We start from the raw sequence: 18987 nt of genomic DNA, 5'->3' as shown, positions 1-18987 counted from the left end.
ACCTACAGTGCACACAGTGCATACACTAAACACATATACACAGTGCAAAATACATACAGTATATACACTATACACAATATATGCACACTGCAAAATAACTACAGTAGGCACAGTATATACACTGTACACAATATATACACCATGCAAAAATATACAGTATGCACAGTGTATACAATGTGCACAATATATATATAAAGTGTACACCATGTATACACGTTGCAAAATGTATACACTATGCATAGTATATATCCTGTACATAGTATCTGTACACTGCACACAATATATAGGGCGTGCACAATGTATACACTGTACACAATATATACACTAATGCAAATTGAAAACAGTGTGCGTAGTATGTATACTGTACTCAATAGATCTACACTGTAAACCGTATACACATAGAGTGAGAACTATATATACACTGTCCAACATATATACAGTGGGCATAGTATATACACTGTACACAATCTATACAATGCACACTACATATACACCATGCAAAACACATGCACCATGCATTGTATATAAAAACTGTAACCAATATATACACATTGCAAAATATATACAGTATGTACAGTATATACACTGCACACAATATATTCACAGTGCAAAATATATACAGTGTGCACAATATATATGCTGTGTGCAATATATACATCACACACAATATACACGGTGTGCACCATATATACAATGTGTTCTATATATTTATATCTTTGTAAGTAGCTCTATATGTGGTGCACCATATATAGTGCACAGCATATACACTGGTCAATATATATAACGTGCACAGCGTATACAATGTACACAATATACACAATATACACAATGTGATTAATATATACTGTGCATGATATATATATACCATGCAAAATATACACAATGTGCATAGTCTATACAATGTGCACTATATACTGTGCACAATATATACACTGAGAACTATACACAGTATGCACAGTGTACACTGTATACAACTGATACACCATGCAAAATATACATAGTGTGCATAAATTATACAATGTACACAATATATACAGTGTTCACAGTATGCACAATGTGCACAATATATAATGTGCACAATACATACACTGTGTAAAATATGTACTGTATGTACAGTCTATACAACATGCACTACATACATAGACTGCACTATATATACACCGTGCAAAATATATATTGTGCGCAGCATATACAGTGTACACAATTAATGCAGTGCGCATAATATGTCATGTGCATGATACTGGGGTGTACATAATATGTACAATGTGCACAATATGTTCGGTGTACACTATATATATAGTGTGCACAATATATGCAATGTACACCATCTATACTCTGTTCGCAATATAAAGTGTGCACAATCTTTACACTGTTCAGAATATATACAGTGTTCACAATGTGTACACTGTGCACAATATTTACTGTGTTCACAGTATATACCCATTTCATGATATATACACTGTACATAAAATATAGTGTGCACTATATACACACGGTAAACAACAACAACTTGCACCATGTATACACGTTGCAAAATGTATACACTTTGTGTAATGTAGAAAAACATCCCAAGGTGCTTCACAGAGGCGTAATCAAACAAAAATCGATGACGAGCAAAATAAGGAGATAATAGTAGGGGTAAAGAGGTAGTTTTTAAGAAGTTCCTTAAAGGAGGAGAGAGGGGTGGGGAGGCAGAAGGATTTAGGGAAGGAATTCCAGAATGTGGGGCCTAGATAGCTGAAGGCATGGCCGCCAATGGAGGGGCAAAGGGAGGAAGGGATGCATAAGAGACCAAAATTGGAGGAACACAGAGTTTGTGGAGGGTTGTAGGACTGGAGGAGGTTACAGAGATAGCAACGGGTGAGGCCATGAAGGGATTTAAACACAAGGATTAGAATTCTAAAATCGAGGCATGATGGTCTGGGAGACAATGCAGGTCAGCAAGCACAGGGACGATGGATAAGCGGGACTTGATGAGGCTAGAATACGGGCAGCAGAGTTTTGGATGAGCTCAAATTTATGGAGGGTGGAAAATGAGAGGTTGGCTAGGAGAGCATTGAAAAAGTTGAGCCTGGAGGTAACAAAAGCATGGGTGAGGGTTTCAGCAGCAGATAAGCTGAAACAAGGGCAGATACGGGTGATGTTACAGAGGTGGAAACAGGCAGTCTTTGTGATGGAGAGGATATTGGGTCGGAAGCTCAGATCAGGGTCAAATAGGACGTAGAGGTTGCGAACAGTCTGGTTCCACCTGTGACAGTAGCCAGGGGAGGGGATGGAATCAGTGACCCAGTTTGTGGTGGGGGCAAAAGATAATGGCTTTGGTCTTCCCAATATTTAATTGGGAGGAAATTGCAGGTGATCCAGAATTGGATGTTGGAGAAGCAGTCTGACAACACAGAGCCAGTGGAGGGGTTAAGCAAGGTGGTGATGAGGTAGAGCTGGGTATCACCAGCATACATGTGTTACCTGTTGTCATGTCTTGGGATAATGTCACAAGGGGCAGCATTTAGATGAGTAATAAGAGGGGCCAAGGATAGATCCTTTGGGGACTCAAGAGGTAACAGAGTGGGGTTGGGAAGAGAAGCCATTGCAGGAGATTCTCTGGCTACTACTGGATAGGTAAGAGTGGAAGCAGGTGAGAGCATTCCCACTTAGCTGGACAACGGAGGAGAGGCATTGGACAAAGATAGTGTGGTCGACTGTGTCAAAGGCTGCAGAGAGGTAGAGAAGGGTGAAGTGGGACAGTGCACAATGGTCACAGTCGCAGAGGATGTAGTTTGTGACTTTGACAAAGGCTGTTTCAGTGCTGTGGCAGGTGCGAAAATATAAGATCATAAGATCATAAGAAATAGGAGCAGAAGTAGGTCATTCGGCCCGTTGAGCCTTTTTTTTATTCATTCCTGGGATGTGGACATTGCTGGCAAGGCCAACATTTATTGCCCATCCCTAATTGGCCTTGAGAAGGTGGTGGTGAACTGCCTTCTCAAACCGCTGCAGTCCGTGTGGTGAAGGTTCTCCCACAGTGCTGTTAGGTAGGGAGTTCCAGGATTTTGACCCAGCAACGAAGAAGGAACGGCGATATATTTCCAAGTCAGGATGGTGTGTGACTTGGAGGGGAACGTGCAGGTGGTGTTGTTCCCATGTGCCTGCTGCCCTTGTCCTTCTAGGTGATAGAGGTCACGGGTTTGGGAGGTGCTGTTGAAGAAGCCTTGGCAAGTTGCTGCAGTGCATCTTGTAGATGGTCCACACTGCAGCCACGGTGCGCCGGTGGTGAAGGGAATGAATGTGTAAGGTGATGGATTGGGTGCCAATCAAACGGGCTGCTTTGTCCCAGATGGTGTCAAGCTTCTTGAGTGTTGTTGGAGCTGCACTCATCCAGGCAAGTGGAGAGTATTCCATCACACTCCTGAATTGTGCCTTGAGGATGGTGGAAAGGCTTTGGGGAGTCAGGAGGTGAGTCACTTGCCGCCGAATACCCAGCCTCTGACCTGCTCTTGTAGTATTTATGTGGCTGGTCCAGTTAAGTTTCTGGTCAATGGCCTCCCCCAGGATGTTGATGGTTGGGGATTCGGTGATGGTAATGCCATTGAATGTCAAGGGGAGGTGGTTAGACTCTCTCTTGTTGGAGATGGTCATTGCCTGGCACTTGTCTGGCGCAAATGTTACTTGCCACTAAGTTCTTTTCTCACTACTGCCATTATCTCATCCTTTATTATCAGGGCTACCCACCCCCACCTTTTCCATTTTGCCTATCTTTTCGAAAAGGCAAGTACCCTGGAATATTTAGTTCCCAATCTTTGTCACTCAGCAGCCACGTCTCAGTAATGGCTACTAGATCAAACCCATTTATCTCTATTTGTGCCATTAATTCATCTATCCTGTTATAAATGCTTTGTGCATTCAGATACAGCGCCTTCAATTTTAACTTTTTACTATTTTTCTCTGATGTGACCTTAGTCACTAATGCCCTATTCCCTTTGTTAAATTCTCTGTCCCTTCCTGACACACTCTTGTTTTTACCCAAATCGCTACTCTGCTCTACAGCCTTGACTTTTCTCTTTAGACTTATAAACTTACCCTTACCTGAACCCTCCCCAACTCTCACTAGTTTAAAGCCCTATCTACCACGCTATTTATTCGATTTGCTAGGACAATGGTCCCAGCCCGGTTCAAGTGGAGCCCGTCCCAACGGAACAGCTCCCTCTTTTTCCGGTACTGGTGCCAGTGCCCCATGAATTGAGACCTTTGCATTCCACTCTTCCAGCCACGCATTTAACCATCTAATCTGCTTGTCCCTATGCCAATTTGTGCGTGGCTCAGGTCGTAATCCAGAGATTATTACCTTTGAAGTTCTGCTTTTTAATTTGGACCCTAGCTCCTCAAACTCCCTCATTGGAACTCATTCCTGGTTCTACCTATGTCATTGGTTCCTACGTGGACCACAACAACTGGATCCCCCTCCCTTACTTCAAGTTCTTCTCCAGCCAGAAGGAGATATCCTTAATCCTGACACCGGACAGGCAACACAGCCTTCGGGACTCATGGTCGCGGTTGCAGAGAAGAGTATCTATTCCCCTGACTACACTATCCCATGACACTATCATATTCTTTTCTCTCCTAATTGGAGAGGTTCAAATATGGAGTTAGCGGGAAAGATGGATTTGGGAGGCGACAACACATTCAAGGATTTTGGAAAGCAAAGGGAGGTTGGAGATGGTCAGCAGTTTGTGAGGACAGAGGGGTCAAGGAAGGGAAGTTGGTGGTCAGCAGTTCAGTGGGAATGGGGAAGAGAGAACAGGAGGTGATGCTCATGAACAAGATGAGCTCAGAAAGGGCATGAGGGGAGATAGAAGAGAAACTAGAGAAAGATGTGAATTCAGGGCTAGAGCAGGGGGAACCTTGGGGGAAGCATGGGATGGGAGGGATGCAGCAGAGGCAGCTCTTTGCATTTGTTGTTGGAGGTGAGGGAGGAAGGGGCAGGGGAGAGAGATTTAAGGAGATGGTTGGTAGTGGAGAAAAGAAGCCAGGGTTTATTTTTGAGTTCCAGGATGATCCTGGAGTATTGAACAGTTTTGGCAGAGGACAGCAGGGCCAGGTAGTGCTTGATATGGTCTAGCCAGATTTGGTGTTGAATAGCTAAACAAGTTGTGCGCCATATACGTTCAAGTCTATGCCTTTTGGACTTAAGGATTTGAAGATAGGAGCCGTACCAGGTGAACGACCAGGGTGAGAGAGAGTCAGGATTTTATTGGGGACAAGGGTATCAAAGGCAGAGGTAAGGGTGTGATTGAGCAGATCAGTACCTACAGAAGAATTGTGGAAAACGGAGGCCCAAACGCTAGATAGTTAGGAGTTTGAAAGGTCCATGGTAAGTGACTTGGGGGAGAGCTTTTTCCAGGGGCTGACACAGAAAAAAGTGGAAGGGGGATGTGAGTTGTGAGGGATACAACATCATAAACTATGGTCAGAGATAGCCTTGTCTGTGATTGAGACGATGGGAATAGAGAGGCCACATGATGTGGCAAGGTCAAGGAGGTGGCCATGAGCATGAGTAGGAGAGTTTATATGGAGGGAGGGGTTAAGGGCGGACAGGAAAGCAGTGAACTCGGAGGAGAGAGAGCAAGGTGAGTTGAGATGGAGGTTGAAATCCCTGAGGATGAGAAGTCGCTCTGTGCAGAGGCTGAGGGAGGAGAGGAGTGAGGTTCTCCCAGTGAGAAACTTGGGGTGGGGCTTGGGAAAGTGTTAGGTAACAAGGATTTGAAAGGAGGGGTGAGAGAGTTGGAACACAGTGAGGTGCTCAAAGGAGGAGAAGGTGTCAGAGGTGTAGGGCGACATACCAAGGTGATATTTGGTGATAAGGGCTATACTGCCACCGCAGCAGCTTGGAAAGGTATAGCCAGGTGGGGAGGCTTCAGTAAAATGCAAGGTGTAATCACTCGTCAGCCAAGTTTCCGTCAAGGCCAAGATGTTGTTGCAATCATCCACAATAAGGTCACGGATGTTCAGTGCCTTGTTCAGAAGTAAATGGACATTCTGCGGGGAGATGCAGAGCAGGGCGGTGATTGTTGATCTGCTGGCAGAGTCCACGGGGTCAGTGGTGGGAGGGGTGAGTGGGACTGGAATTCAGTTGGCAAGATTAGTCCCCTGTTGGAGAAAGAAGTAGGGGTTTCAGCAAACGTGCTATTCAAAGTTTTGATTGGGAATGATATAGATACTGAAGAAGTTGTGGCTAGACTGCTGAGCAAAGAGTGGTATTATATACTTGGGTCTTGCCTTAGATATTTAGATATTCTCTCAGGTACAGCGATACTGGTCACTCCTGTAAATGGCCTGAGCATCTTATGTTTAAGGCTGTGGTTGTACTGCCCAATATCTGATTACACAATATCATAATTCAGGGTATAATGCTAGTATCCCTTGCGATCGAACTGGTTGTCCATGTGCTTCTCCAATTGTTTCATAGGTGGATCAAGAAATGATAGGACAAAACTAGATACAAATTGTTGAGGTGTTTATTTTACAGACAGCAAGTGAACATACAGAGCAACAGTTATGATCAGATTCACCTAATACAATCAATACAACTTGTCGTCATGTAATAATACAAAATAATGAACATGCCACATTTTCCCACATTAGTGGGTCATCTTGCTTGACTTAAAAAAACTCTTGAGTCTGGGTAAAATCCTACTCTAACAGTTTTCTGTTTAAAAAACACAACCAGAGGGGAGGGAGACAACCCTTACCAAGTGTTTGGGACCAGGGACTCCCCACACAATGGATGTGGAGTGTTTGCCAATTACTGCGGTAGGTTAATGAATTGCTTATTATTTTCAGTATTGGGGAAACAACTTCAATCCCGAGCTCATTAGTATATTAACCACCTTTCATCTCAGTGTGTTTTTTTAAACTTGTGTGAATACAATTTGCTTTAAAAGCCCAGCATTTAAATGTAACTCTTTTCCAAATCCTTTCAGTGGAGAAAAAAAAATCTAACATCCCTAAATGTGACAAAGACCAGGAATGAGCAAGGGAGCACAGAATCCAAATCTTTGGGATGCCTTCAGTCCCCCTGGATAATCTCACAGCATCCCTATGCTCTGCTGTAGAATTCTTCTGCCATTCCCAGCACAGCACCCATTGTTGACCTCTTCAAAAGCATCAATCATAATTACTTCATCCTCCACTCTTGACAACATATACCCAGTTCATTCCCCTAGAGTTAATCTCTCTAAGTTTCTCCCCACTCCTCTTTCCTCTTCCATCAGCCCCCCTTCTGACCCGCAAGGGGTGTTCAATCACAGTATTAGCCTCCAGAATATTTGCTCCCTTGTGAAGACCCTCCATATCAATGACTTCATCTTGGACAAATCTACTATTGTCCTGGACATGACTGAAACCTGGCTAATAGGTGATAACTGCTTCCCCCTCATTGAACCCGAGTACACATTCTACCACATCCCCACCCAAATTGTCATGGTGGTAGCATGGCTCATATCGACAATTTCCTTTTGACTTCTCTCCTTACACCTTCAGCACCCTTTCTTCATTTGAGCAGCTCGCTCTCTTCCACTCCTTCTGCATGTCCTTTATTGTCCTTGCTATCCTCTACTTTCCCAAGCCCCGTAGTGATTTCTTTACCAAAGTCATCTTCCTTCTCTCCTCCCTTAGTCATTTGCATGGAGCAACTCTTTATCCTCAGTGATTTCAATTTCATCCAAATTCCCCTTGCTCTTCTCTTCCAATTTCTCTGCCCACCTGTCCTCAAATCCCCAAACCCATGGCTATGCCATTGACCTTGCCATTACTTGAGCCCTTGCCACTTCCAACATTTTGATTGACAAGATCATTTGAGATTGGTTCCTCACTTCTGTCACTGATTAATATACCCCTGCCCACCTCCAACCCCACTACCTCACTTGAGCTATTAGCCTTGGCTCAGTGGTAGCATTCTCACCTCTACGTCAGAATGTTGTGGGTTCAAGTTCCACTTCAGAGACTTGAGCATATAATCTAGGCAGACACTTCAGTGCAGTACTTCAGTTCGGGATACCCGCGTTATGTCACTAACGGACAGCTGCAAAACAGCGAACAGTGGGCACGAGGATGCCAGGAGCTTTGCGACTTTCGCCTGGTGTTGGCTGTTGAATTCAGTCGGTAACACTGGAAGTAACTCTTTCAAATCGTTTTATTATTTCTCTGATAAATAGTCGGGTGTGACAAACATGATGAAATATTCAGTGTCCGTTGGATGTCTTGTTACTGCTATAAGTGTTGAAAATTATTTAAAGGATTCAGGGCAAATGATGAGGAAAGCAACTTTTGTTTTCAATTCGAAAACAATTCCAGATACAGATGTGCTTATAAAGTTACCACAATCACAGATCCATCAAGATCAACACCTTCCACTTACATACGAATGCTGCACTGTTGGAGGTGCTGCCTTTCATATGAAATGTTAAACTGAGGCCCCATCTGCCCTCTTAGTAAAAGATCCAATGGTATTACTGGAAGAAAAGCAGTTCTGCGAAGCCCTGGCCAATATTTATCCCTCAACCAACATCACTAAAACAGATTATCTGGTCATTTGCCTCATTGCTGTGTGTAGATAGGTTGCTGCATTTCTCCACAACCGTGACTGCACTTCAAAATATTTAATTGTCTGTGAAGTGATTTCGGATGTCCTGAGATCATGAAAGGTCTGTCCTTCCTTCCTCTCTTTTCCTTTTCATTCCTTTCCTTCCTTCCTTCCATCAGAACACCAGAGTTAGAATGTCAAAGAACATCAACTGGGACATAGGGCTGGAGGAAGTTGTAGAGGTATGGTCGAATGAGGTTATGGAAGGATGTGTAAACAATGACAACGATCTTGAATTTGATACTTTGGCCAATGCTCATGTTCCCTTTACTGTACAACTTTCTACTTCTCTCCTTACCTTTAAAAGTCTCCTTAAAACCTATCTTTCTGAATATGCTCATCTCTTCTAACTGTACTACTACTGGTCAGTGTCTATTTCCCCTTTGTGATTTGACTTTATACATTTTCTGTGTTAAAGTCGTATGTAAGTGGAAGGTGTTGATCTTGATGGATCTGTGATTGTGGTAACTTTATAAGCACATCTGTATCTGGAATTGTTTTCGAATTGAAAACAAAAGTTGCTTTCCTCATCATTTGCCCTGAATCCTTTAAATAATTTTCAACACTTATAGTCCCCAGCCACACTGGAAGTAACTCTTTCAAATCTTTTCATTATTTATCTGATAAATAGTCGGGTGTGACAAACATGATGAAATATTCAGTGTCCGTTGGATGTCTTGTTACTGCTACACACGCCACTAATTTAAATGCACTGGTTTGATCCGAAAGAGGTAGGAACTGAAGTTCGGGAGTCCGCAGTGCTGAGGGAGGGACACGTAAAGTGAACGGAACACTTGTGGAACAACAAGCATGGCGGCGCGCGCGGGGAGCCTGTGCAGAGGTCAGTTAATGACGTATTTCAAACGCATTCTGGTTCGTTTTTTGGTCTTTATGACGTGCATTGAACATTCCACAAACCGCTCGGGACACCCGCGTTATGTCACTAACGGACAGCCGCAAAACAGTGAACAGTGGGCACGAGGATGCCAGGAGCGGGGGGCGGGGCCTGTGAGCTTTGCGACTTCCGCCTGGTGTTGGCTGTTGAATTCAGTCGGTAACAAAGTAGAAGAGACTTCAAACTGGGCCATTTCAGCCGAGGGCCATCCCACCAACTTCCAGGTCAGATGGAACAGTTGGGAAATTTCCTGCCAGTGGACCCATGGATGCAGAGTTGCACCAATACTGTTAGTGCTCTTTCCTCAAAAGGAAGTTCAACTTTGTGAACAAGATTGAAGACTATTTATTGTGTCTAACAGTCCATAATAAGGTCACAAAGATAACATTGTTGTGTGGTTTTTGGATCACTCCACCACCCTTGCTAGGCTTGTTACTCACCGAGCCTTTTTCCAATCTGAGGTTTCTGTGGTGCTGGTTCACTGTTTTGTTGGTCACTGGCAGTGGTCTTTTCTTCTGTTGTGGCTGTGCTTTGTTTATTGTGGACTGGCTGGGTAGCTTATAGTGTGTGTATTCAGGCTCTCCAGACCCTCTACAAGCGGTCCTGTTTCCCATAGGTGTGTCTGGTTGACCCTAAACATCTCCCATCTGCAGCTTTTGCACTGTAGGATCTGATATCCACTTGCTGGTGCACTTATGGTATTCACTTCTCTTTTCGTGTTGACTGGGATTATGAGACTCCTCTTTCTCTAAGCTTGTCAAGCTCTTTTGTACCCTTATTGTTGAACTGGGTCTCTTTGACTTTCCTGAAGTGTAGCTCCTCTTTTATATCACTTACTAGCCTCTGTTTCAGAACCGGCTTGTATTTGAGCTGATGAGCTGTCCAATGTATCACTTGGTGTATTTACAAGTCAAGAATAAATTGTGAGGTATGGGCTTTTGCAATTTTGACAGTATTCTCTGCCTTGCTGTTTGACTGGATAACTTGATGTGCTGGTGGTATGCCCGATCTTTTGTACAGGTAGTTGGAATTCCTTTAGAACATAAGAAATAGGAGTAGGCCATAGGGCCCGCCCCCGCCCCCGCCCCCCGAGCCTGCTCCGCCATTCAATAAGATCGTGGCTGATCTTCAACCTCAACTCCACTTTCCCGCCCGATCCCCATATCCCCTTATTCCCCTAAAGTCCAAAAATCTATCGATCTCTGAATTGAATATACTCAATGACTCAGCATCCACAGCCCTCTGGGGTAGAGAATTCCAAAGATTCACAATCCTCTGCGTGAAGAAATTCCTCCTCATCTCAGTCTTAAATGACTGACCCCTTATTCTGAGAATATGACTTCTAGTTCTAGACTCTCCAGCCAGGGGAAACAACCTCTCAGCATCTATACTGTCAAGCCCCCTCAGAATCTTATGTTTCAATGAGAGCACCTCTCATTCTTCTTGAATCAAATAGTGATCCCTTGTCTGATAGAACTTCATTTGGCATGCAAATTCAGCTTTCGTCTTACATAGAATTACATAGAATGTATAGCACTGAAACAGGCCATTTGGTCCAACAGGTCCATGCTGGTGTTTATGCTCCACACGAGCCTCCTCCCACCCTTCTTCATCTAACCCTATCAACATAACCATCTATTCCTTTCTCCCTCATGTGTAGGTCTAGCTTCCCTTTAAATGCATCTATGCTAGTCGCCTCAACTACTCCTTGTGGCAGCGAGTTCCACATTCTAACCACTCTCTGGTTAAAGAAGTTTCTCCTGAATTCCCTATTGGATTCATTAGTGACTCTTATATTTATGGTCCCTAGTTCTGGTCTCCTCCTGCTAGTGGAAACATCTCTACGTCTACCCTATCAAACCTTTCATAATCTTAAAGACCTTTATCCGGTTGCCCCTCAGTCTTTTTTTCTAGAAAAGAGCCCCAGCATACTCCATCTTTCCTGATAGGTATAATCTCTCAGTTCTGGTATCACCCTAGTAAATCTTTTTTGCACCTCCTCCAATGCCTCTATATTCTTTTTATAATATGGAGACCAGAACTGTTCACAGTAAGTGTAGTCTAACCAAGGTTCCATACAAGTTTAACATAACTTCCCTGCTTTCCAATTTTAATCCTCTAGAAATGAACCCCAGTGCTTTGTTTGTCTTTTTTATGGCCTCATTAACCTGCGTCGCTACTTTTAGTGATTTGCTCTTCTACCCAAAGCAGTCTGTGGCCTCCTTATTCTTCCTACTAAAATGCACCACCTCACACTGATTGATATTGAAATTCATTTGCCAATTACGCACCAATTCTGCAAGTTTATTAATTTCTTCCTGTATTTTGTCGTAGTCCTCATAAGACTTAAGATCATAAGAGATAGGAGCAGGCCATTCGGCCCCTCGAGCCTGCTCCACCATTTAATGAGATCATGGCTGATCTGATTTTGACCTCAACTCCACTTTCCCACCCTTTCCCCATGTCCTTTGACTCCCTTGCTGATCAAAAATTTGTCTAACTCAGCCTTGAATGTATTCAATGACTCAGCCTCCATAGCTTTTTGGGGTAAAGAATTCCAAAGATTCACGACCCTCTGGGAGAAGAAATTCCTCATTTCCATTTTAAACGGGCGACCCCTTATTCTGAGACTATGCCCCCTAGTTTTAGATTCCCCCATGAAGGGTAACATCCTCTCAGCATCTACCCTATCGAGTCCCCTCAGAATCTTGTATGTTTCAATAAGATCTCCTCTCATTCTTCTAAACTCCAATGAGTATAGACCCAACCTGTTCAATCTTTCCTCATAAGACAACCCTTCCATACCCAGAATCAACCTAGTGAACCTTCTCTGAACTGCCTCCAATGCAAGTATGTCCTTCCATAAATAAGGGCACCAGAACTGTACGCAGTACTCCAGGTGTGGTCTCACCAGCACACTGCACAGTTGTAGCATGACTTCCCTGTTTTTATATTCCATCGCCATAGAAATAAAGGCCAATATTCTGTTTGCCTTCCGGATTACCTGCTGCACCTGTATGTTGACTTCTTGTGTTTCATGTACGAGGACACCCAGATCTCTCTGTACCGCAGTATTTTGTAGTATTTCTCCATTCAAATAATATTTTGTTTTTTTATTTTTCCTCCCAAAGTGGATGACTTCACATTTTCCCACATTATATTCCATCTGCCAAATTTTTGCCCATTTGCTTAACCTGTCAATATCCCTTTGCAGACACTTTGTGTCCTCCTCGCAACTTGCTTTTCCACCTATCTTTGTATCATCAGCAAATTTAGCCACAAGACACTCTGTTCCTTCATCCAAGTCATTGATATATATTGTAAATAGTTGAGGCCCCTGCACAGATCCCTGCGGCACCCCACTAGTTACAGATTGCCATTTTGAAAATGACCCTTTTATCCCGACTCTTTATTTTCTGTTAGTTAGCCAATCCTCTATCCATGCCAGTATATTACCCCCAACACCATGAGCTCTTATCTTGTGCAGTAATCTTTTATGTGGCACCTTATCGAATGCCTTTTGGAAATCCAAATATACTGCATCCATTGGCTCTCCTTTATCTACCCTGCCCCTTACTTCCTCAAAGAACTCGAATAAATTTGTCAGACATGATTTCCCCTTCATAAAACCATGTTGACTCTCCTTGATTGTATTATGAGTCTCCAAATGTCCTGCTACTACTTCCTTAATAATGGATTCTAGCATTTTCCCAATGACAGATGTTAGGCAAAGTGGTCTATAGTTACCTGCTTTCTGTCTCACTCCCTTCTTGAATAGGGGTGTTACGTTTGCGGTTTTCCAATCCGCTGGGACCTTTCCAGAATCTAGTGAATTCTGGAAGATTACAACCAATGCATCCACCATCTCTGTAGCCACTTCCTTTAAGACACTCGGATGCAAGCCATCAGGTCCAGGGGACTTGTCAGCCTTTAGACCCATTAGTTTACCTAGTACTTTTTCTCTAGTGATAGTGATTGTTTTTAGTTCCTTCCTCCCCTTTGCCCCTCGATTTTCTACTATTATTGGTATGTTATTAGTGTTTTCTACTGTGAAGGCAGATACAAAATATCCGTTCAATTCTTCTGCCATTTCCTTGTTTTCCATTATTACTTCCGCAGTCTCATCCCCTAAGGGACCAATGTTTACTTTAGCTACCCTCTTCCTCAGTATTAGCTATAACCCTTAATTTGATGATGTCCGCAAATTTTGAAATTGTACTTCCGATTCCCGAGACCAAATTGTTTATGTAAATGGTGAACAACAGTGGTCCCAACACTGATCCTTGTGGAACACCAGTTCCCACCTTGTGCCAGCCTGAGTGATTACCTTTAACCCCTACTCTCTGTTTTCTGTTTTGTAGCCAGCTTGCTATCCATTTGGCTACTTGTCCCCAACTCTACATGCGCTGACCTTGGTCATGAGCTATTATGTGGTACCTTATCGAAGGCCTTTTCAAAAATCCAAATACATTACATCCAGTGCATTACCCTCGTCTACCCTTTCTATTACTTCTTCAAAGAATTCAATAAGATTGGTCAAGTATAACGTTTCCTTTTGAAATCCATGCTAACTATTCTTTATTATATTTTTGGTTTCTAAATGTTTTTCTATTACTTCTTTGAGTAAGGATTCCATTACCTTTCCTATCACAGACATTAAGCGAATTGGTCTATAGTTCCCTGGACTTATTATATCTCCCTTTTTAAATATAGGAATCACATTAGCTGTCCACCTGGTAGCCCTCTGGCACTATTCCCTTTTCTAATAAATTTTTTTGTATATGTAATAGTGCCTCTGCCATCTCTTCCCTACCTTCTTTTAATATGCGCAGATGCAATCCATCCGGACCAGGGGTTTTATCCTCTCTAAGTTTGATCTTAGCGATGAGTCCTTTTCCTTTTTATCAGATAGTTTGTCTGTTTCAAAGAAATAAAATTAATAGTTGTTTGAATGAGTTTCTTCTATCTGCTTCAGATCCTTAATTTATGTTTTGTTGAAGATGAGGAGTGAAGTGTTAGAATCTTGAAGCACTCTGCCACTTGAATCATTAAACAATCTCAGTGTTCATTCTTGGGTAGTCCATTGACAGTGGCATCGTAGTCCAGCTCAAATCTGACTTGCTTGTTGTTTAATTATGTTGGCATACAACTTGTTCTAGATTCAACAACTTGAAATGAGAGAATGTAACCTTCATGTTACAGTTGGCTTTATGTAGTGCTGTTTGTCTTTGTTCCAATTTCTGGACTTTGGAAACTAGACTGTGAAATGGTTCAGTTCTCCACATGTATTATACTTCTAACTGCAAGCTGGTCAGGCTTCTATCTTTTTGACATGGTGTTTTTCACAGTATTTACAATCTGCTTCAGGAGCTTTCCAAGTTATCGTGGGCTTCTGATCTGAAATAATTTTCTCCTTTTTATCCTAAGTACGGCAATTCTTTCTGGGTATTTATTTCTTTCAATTGCTTGTTCGTTAGTTTTACATATGTGGACATAACCTTTAATGTCATTTCTCGTTTGTGTAAAACTCGTACCATTGTTCTGTATCCCAGTAACTAATCTGTCTCTGATTTGGCTTTTTTATAGATCTCATTAGTTACGTGTTCTAGAAGAGACTCACGACATACGACTCAATTGTTTCATTAGGATTTTGGTCTTCATTTTGAACATATAGTGTCCATTGGATTCATCAGAACAGTTTTGTGTTGAAAGACTAAGTTGCTCAGAACAGCCTCCATATCTGTTTTGTCTTCTGTCTCAAACTGATGATCATCAAGTATTTTTAGTAGTTTACTCTTTTTATTAATAAGACATGTTGTAATCTCATAATTGTCCTAAATTCTCTTACAAGCTTCTCCAATTGCTGGCTCCATTACCAGACACATTTAGTTTTGCTTGGAATGGTACATTCTGAATAGGAGATTCGCAGAACTGTACATTAGATGCCTTCCTTGTAGTTAACTTTTTAATTTTCAGTTTTATAATCACATTTCAGCTGATAGTCATACAGAGCACAATACAATCAAGCAAAAACAGTATTTGATTAGTTTGAGATGTTGAGTTTCAGGATTTCAGATTATGCTGACACAGGGGACCTTGGTGTAATATTTGTTAAAAAGGCTACTGTTGAGTGAAACGTAACTCTCAAGGGGGTTAAATTCACAACACAGCAGGGTTGACAGGTAGAGATTAGGTTCCAGGCGAGGCTTCTGGATCAGCGTCTTGGAGACCATGAAAGATAGTTTGACGTTCCAGGATTGTTTGCGTTCATTGGTTCTGCGACAACTAAACTCATTTGAACTCAGAAGGTGTTGCCATGTTAGGATTCTGCTCTTGGGCAGGGGAGGGAAACTAAACTGGAGTAGGGCTTTGTAAAAGCCTATTACCTGGAAGCTGGGTATGAGAATACTGGCTTGTATATCCAGGGTTTGATGCTTACCAAGATTGGGTTGCAGAGAGGCAAGGATATGCTGCTGAACCTGCAGCTCCAGCTGCTGGAACTACTATTTGATAGAGCGTGGTCTGTGTCAAAAGGTTGGTGACAGTGCATTCACACGTGGTGAATTGTGCTGCTCATCGAGAAGCTGTTCTCTGTCTAGTGAGAACCGGAGTCCTCACTTGTCCATTGATCAGTTCTGGACTATCTTCATTGAGGTGGGGGAGATAAGTGGGGTCTGTTTGGGGGTTAAGATGGCTCCAAGATGTCATGTTTGATGATGGAAATTTGGAACCAGGTCAACCCTCTGTGACAGACTTGGTCATTTGCTATTTGAGTCAGACAGATTTACAGAGCAAAGTTAATGATGACCAACCTACATGGCTTACTAATGAAACAGGGAATGGTAGATCTGATAATGGATGCTGAGTTTCTTCCCACTCGGCTCCAGATAACCATGCAAGCTAGTGTCCTAATAAGTAGGGTAGCCCTGACTAGACAAACTGCAGAAATCTTGCCAGTGTTCAGTGCTGGTATGCTGTATGGTTATGGCCTTTTAAAACAAAGCATTAATCTGTGGACATTTGAGGATCCTGAAGTCTTGGTGTTGCGAACCCAGACCTAAACTTCATATTGGATATGGTAGTGTAGTAGTTATGGTACTGGACTAGCAACTGAGAGATCATCAGTTCATATCCCACAGCAAAGGCTATGGGCCCTGACAACATCCAGGCTGTAGTGCTGAAGACTTGTGCTCCAGAACTAGCTGCACCTCTAGCCAAGCTGTTCCAGTACAGCTACAACACTGGCATCTTTCCAACAATGTGAAAAATTGCCCAGGTATGTCCTGTCCACAAAAAGCAGGACAAATCCAATCTGGCCAATTACCGCCCCATCAGTCTACTCTCAATCATCAGCAAAGTGATGGAAGGTGTCATCGACAGTGCTATCAAGCAACACTTACTCACCAATGACCTGCTCACCGATGCTCAGTTTGGGTTCCGCCAGGACCAGTCGGCTCCTGACCTCATTACAGCCTTGGTCCAAACATGGACAAAAGAGCTGAATTCCAGAGGTGAGGTGAGAGTGACTGCCCTTGACATCATGGCAGCATTTGACAGAGTGTGGCACTAAGGAGCCCTAGTAAAATTGAAGTCAGTGGGAATCAGGGCAAAAACTCTCCAGTGGCTGGAGTCATACCTAGCACAAAGGAAGACGATAGTGGTTGTTGGAGGCCAATCATCTCAGCCCCAGGACATTGCTGCAGGAGTTTCTCAGGGCAGTGTCCTAAGCCCAACCATCTTCAGCTGCTTCATCAATGACCTTCCCTCCATCATAAGGTCAGAGATGGGAATATTCGCTGATGATTGCACAGTGTTCAGTTCCATTCGCAACCCCTCAGATAATGAAGCAGTCCGAGCCCGCATACAGCAAGACCTGGACAACATCCCGGCTTGGGCTCATAAGTGGCAAGTAACATTTGCACCAGACAAGTGCCAGGCAATGACCATCTCCAACAAGAGAGAGTCTAACCATCTCCCTTTGACGTTCAATGGCATTACCATCGCCGAATCCCCCACCATCAACATCCTGGTGGTCACTATTGACCAGAAACTTAACTGGACCAGCCATATAAATACTGTGGCTACAAGAGCAGATCAGAGGCTGGGTATTCTGCAGCGAGTGACTCACCTCCTGACTCCACAAAGCTTTTTCACCATCTACAAGGTACAAGTCAGGAGTGTGATGAAATACTCTGCATTTGCTCTGATGAATGCAGCTCCAACAACACTCAAGAAGCTCGACACCATCCAGGACAAAGCAGCCCACTTGATTGGCACCCCATCCACCACCCTAAACATTCACTCCCTTCACCACTGGCGCACTGTGGCTGCAGCGTGTACCATTCACAGGATGCACTGCAGCAACTTGCCAAGGCTTCTTCGACAGCATCTCCCAAACCCACCTAGAAGGACAAGAGCACCAGGCACGTGGGAACAACACCATCTGCACGTTCCCCTCCAAGTCACACACCATCCCGACTTGGAAATATATTGCTGTTCCTTCATCGTCGCTGGGTCAAAATCCTGGAACTCCCTTCCTAACAGTGATGTGGGAGAACCTTCATCATACAGACTGCAGCGGTTCAAGAAGGCGGCTCACCACCACCTTCTCAAGGCCAATTAGGGATGGGCAATAATGCTGGCCTCGCCAGTGATGCCCACATCCCATGAACGAATAAAAAAAACCATGGTAAATTGTGAAACTGAGTTCAATAAATCTAGGAATTTGTGAGCAGCAACCAGAAAATTGACCATGAAAGCTGCTGAATTAGAATCATAGAAAGGTTACAGCATGGAAGGAGGCCATTCGGCCCATCGGGTCCGTGCCAGCTCTCTGCAAGAGTAATCCAGCTTGTCCCACTCCCCCGCCGTAGCCCTAACCGTTTTTTACACAGCGATTAGGATCTGGAATGCTCTGCCCGAGGGGGTGGTGGAGGCAGATTCAATCATGACTTTCAAAAGGAAACTTCAAAAGTCACCTTTGGTTCTTTTGCCATTCACCTTAAATCTATGTCCTCTGGTTCTTGATGCTTCCACCAATGGGAACAGTTTCTCTCTATCTACTCTGTCTAGACCGTTCATGATTTTGAATACTTCTATCAAATCTCCTCTCAACCTGTTCCAAGGAGAACAACCCCAGCTTCTCTAGTCTATCCACGTAACTAAAGTCCCTCATGCCTGGAATCATTCTAGCAAATCTCTTCTGCACCCTCTCCAAAGCCTTCACATCTTTCCTAAGGTGCGTTGCCCAGAACTGGACACAATACTCCGGTTGTGGCCGAACCAGTGTTTTATAAAGGTTCATCATGACTTCCTTGCTTTTGTACTCTATGCCTCTATTTATAAAGCCCAGGATCCATATGCTTTTTTAACTGCTTTCTCAACCTGCCCTGCCACCTTCGATTTGTGTACATATACCCTCAGATCTCTCTCTTCCTGAACCCCTTTTAGAATT

General features: G+C 43.3%; 1 protein-coding gene across 3 annotated transcripts in view; it reads left to right on the top strand.

Annotated features, from left to right (window-relative positions):
- The first annotated feature begins 9403 nt into the window (after positions 1-9403).
- The window catches only part of mrpl1 (mitochondrial ribosomal protein L1), a 43670-nt gene continuing 34086 nt past the window's right edge, over positions 9404-18987 (top strand). Inside the window, exon 1 of one of the 3 annotated variants that reach the window (XM_067990769.1) lies at positions 9404-9479. In XM_067990769.1, the coding sequence (XP_067846870.1) occupies positions 9449-9479 (31 nt within the window). In that variant the 5' untranslated portion in view covers positions 9404-9448. Of the gene's footprint in view, positions 9480-9681; positions 9823-18987 lie in introns of those variants that run through there. The other 2 variants (XM_067990789.1, XM_067990778.1) reach the window with 2 other exon arrangements.

Source organism: Heptranchias perlo, chromosome 1, assembly GCF_035084215.1.
Source record: "Heptranchias perlo isolate sHepPer1 chromosome 1, sHepPer1.hap1, whole genome shotgun sequence".
Lineage (NCBI taxonomy): Eukaryota > Metazoa > Chordata > Chondrichthyes > Hexanchiformes > Hexanchidae > Heptranchias > Heptranchias perlo.
This window is presented reverse-complemented; position numbering and strand designations above follow the sequence as displayed.